This window comes from Octodon degus, unplaced genomic scaffold, assembly GCF_000260255.1.
Source record: "Octodon degus isolate 3935 unplaced genomic scaffold, OctDeg1.0 scaffold00208, whole genome shotgun sequence".
Lineage (NCBI taxonomy): Eukaryota > Metazoa > Chordata > Mammalia > Rodentia > Octodontidae > Octodon > Octodon degus.
This window is the reverse complement of record NW_004524784.1, coordinates 3,779,205-3,782,580: the sequence shown is the minus strand read 5'-3', so window position 1 is coordinate 3,782,580 and position 3,376 is coordinate 3,779,205. Positions and strand designations below refer to the sequence as shown.

The following is a 3,376-nucleotide window of genomic DNA, read 5'->3' as shown; positions in this document are numbered from 1 at the left end:
GGGTTGGTTGAGGATTAATGTTCTGCAAAATGACTTCATTTTAAAAACTGAAGGGGAGATAGCTCAATAGAATAAGTGCTTGCCTGGCAAGCGCAGGTTCCTGAGTTCAATCCCTGGTACTGCAAAAATAAACAAATAAAAACAGAAATTACTACTCTGTGCTGGGGTATAATTCAGTGGTAGAACAGCAAAAAAAAAAAAAAAAAAAATCTTAAGAACATTGTCATGTTGCCAGGAATAGGGGCACATGCCTATAATCCCAGCACTCAGGAGGCTAAGACACGGGGATCACTGTGAGTTTGAGGCCAGCCTGGGTTACATAGTGAGTTCAAGGACAGTGTCTGAAATGCAAGTGCTTATCTCCAAAAAATAAAAAAGCTTCCTGTTATATTATTCTATGGTTACCTGTATATCATTAAAAATTACATAAATTTTTATATTTCAATAACTTCCATTATTCAACATCTGTTTTCTAATTATAATAATTCCATTAATGTGAATATGAACTTAAGAAAAGTGTTACGCAGGAACTATGAAAAACTAGAATGTATAGTGTATCAGACTCTTCTAAATTAAGATTTGTTAATTTGAATGTTATATTTTTGGTATTCTTTAGTAAAGTATATGTTGGTACAAAAATATTTTAAATGACAAATATTCAAGATTGATTTGAAAATGTGTGTTAAACAGAACATAATTAATTTAATTTGCATGGAGGAAATAAAAGGAAGGGAGAAGTAAAGCTGCACACTGGCCTCACGGAATTCAGTATTTCATAGTTTATATTAAAATGCAGTGTATACAGAATCTAGATCTGCAAACCCAAAAGTTACATTACACTATTGAACTTTTTTTTTTTTTTTTTTTTTTTTGTGGAACCAAGAATTGAAGTCAGAGCCTTGTGCTTGCCAAGGCAAGTGCTTATTATACTGACCCCACTATTGAACTTCTGAAATTCCATTTTCTTTACCTTACTGGTGTGTGTGACAGCTGTTAATTCTGCTGATGTACTCTTCAAAGAGAAAAACAGGCTCTGCTCGGATCTCTTGAACTTTTCTAAGTCCACCACTTGTTGCCAAAAGTTCATGTACTTTGCTATCATGTGGTAGCACCTTGAAAAGTAAAACAGTGAAAATGTCAGATTTTCTTTCCCAAGCTAGTTTATGGCTATTTAAAAGCAATAATATACCTGAGAAAATACAGATAAACATTTATGCCCCAAAAGCCTATAACCTAAGGAGCCCAAGTCTGCTAATGACTGGAAAGGAAAGGCATTCTTGCAGAAGTATGCTAATTTGTTATGTTGTAGAGATTGAATGAAGGCAATAAATGGGAGCAAAGCAAAGGAGATCCATTTAAAATGTAAAGTGCAAAGTTTACACTCACTGGTGCTGTGCCCACTCCCTAAAATATTAGGGGCAAGCTCCTTCATACAGGGACCTTTGCATGGCTCCTAAATACCTCTCCACGCTCCCACCACCAAGCTCCATCCTAAATTTTGTTTCAGTGACATCAGTGACATCAAAGTGTATATGTTGTGCCACTTCTTCCCTAGGGCTGTCTCCTGCCCTAAGATGCCTTTGTACATGCCATAAACTTTTTTTGCCTGGTTAACACCTACTCTTTGTTTAACTGGGCTTGAGTATTACCTCCTTAAGAACCCTTTAAGAAAATAGAAAAATTTCAAATCTTGAAGGCATATTTAAAGACTGTTCATTATGATCTTTATTCAACAATGGCGAACTTCTCCTTGCCGTAATCTAGTCATTTCCTGCGTTATTTGGTTAGTTAGTCAAGGAGGCATAACACACACTGAGACCAAAAATATATCATTATTTTCTTGAAAGGAGGCAAACAGAATATGTGTGATACATGAAACTGCCTCCAGAGGTAGGTCCAGCAAAGGAAACTTGCACTTTCCAGTATTTTAGTATCAGCTTAGCTTAGTAGAGTCTTTTTGATGAGTATGTAAGACTAAACCTACTTACCTGAAGGGCCTATTAGTTTTGTTTACTACTTTCAAATATAGAATACAAATCATAGTACCTCATTCACGTACCGTTATAACTATTTAAATAAAATTTGCATCTTCCATAATTAAAACAAATTGGCCTTAACCATTTGTATGTTTTATTTCTTTTTCAAACGTCATTTATTTATTTTTTGTGGTACCAGGGATCAAACTTGAAACCTTATGCTGCAAGGCAGGCACTTACACTGCTGAGCTATATACCCAGCCCTTTTTTCTTTAAATTTTAAATGGAATAAAAACATTAAAAACAATACAAAATTTCAAAATAAGATAAGAAATCAAGAATGGTTGTTATACTGTATATTGTTATCTTCAAAGTAGTTGTTCAGATTACTAGATATAAGCATGCAAAACTGGTCAAAATTTTTTTAAAAAAATTAATCCATAACTGTTCCTTTCAATAAACCAATAGAGGGGCTGGTGAGATGGCTCAGTGGTCTAAAGAACCTACTTAGAACAAGCTTAGCAAAGCACAGGGACCACGGTTCAATCCCCCAGCACCACATGCCAGCCAGCCCCGCCCCCTGGTGGGCTGAGCTGGCCCCACACACACACACATAAATAAATAAATAAAATAAACCAATAGAAATTAGTAGTATAATTATCTTAGCCATCTTGTGTAATAGGTTTTTTCCCTTCTTTCTTTTCTCCTTACCCTCATCCCAGTTATTCTTTTTTTTTTAGCAGTTTCTTTCCCTTTCATAATATCTATTATATCTTTTGGATTTTATTTACTCTCTCCATTTCTTATGCTAGAGAGACAATGCAATGTTTATGCAGGTGGGTCTGATTTATTTCACTTATGATTATGGTCTCTAGTTGCATCCATTTACCTATAAAAGCCTCAAGTATACCTTTCTTTATAGCGGGGTAATATGCCACTCTATAAAAATATCACATCTTTTTTTATCGATTCCTTAGTTGATGGGCATTTAAGTTGTTTCCAAGATGTAGCTATGACAAATTACACTGCTATATACATGGGTGCATATGCATCTCTGTGGTATCATGTTCTCAGTTCTTCTGTAAAAATACCCAGAAGGGGAATAGCTGGGTCAAATGGGACCTCTAGTGCTTCTTGAGTAATCTCCACACTGTTTTTCCACAGTGTTTGTACCACCAAGTTTCTTGTACACACCAAGTTTCTATCTCCCCACCACCTCACCAGCATTTGTTATTGGCTGATTTTTTAATGACAGCCATTGTTTCTGGGGAGAGATGGAATCTCAGTGTTTCAGTGCGCATTTCTCAAATCATCAATGATGTTGAACATTTTTTCATATACTTATTTGCCATTTGTATTTCATCTGAGAAGTGTGTATCTATCTCAGATGTCCATTTTGG

At 35.4% G+C, this 3,376-nt stretch overlaps 1 protein-coding gene across 1 annotated transcript in view; it reads right to left on the bottom strand.

Moving 5' to 3' along the window:
* Positions 1 to 971: 971 nt before the first annotated feature.
* The window catches only part of Spag6 (sperm associated antigen 6), a 75,050-nt gene continuing 72,645 nt past the window's right edge, over positions 972 to 3,376 (bottom strand). Inside the window, 1 exon segment of the mRNA XM_012517728.1 lies at positions 972 to 1,112. Coding sequence (XP_012373182.1) covers positions 972 to 1,112 — 141 coding nt within the window.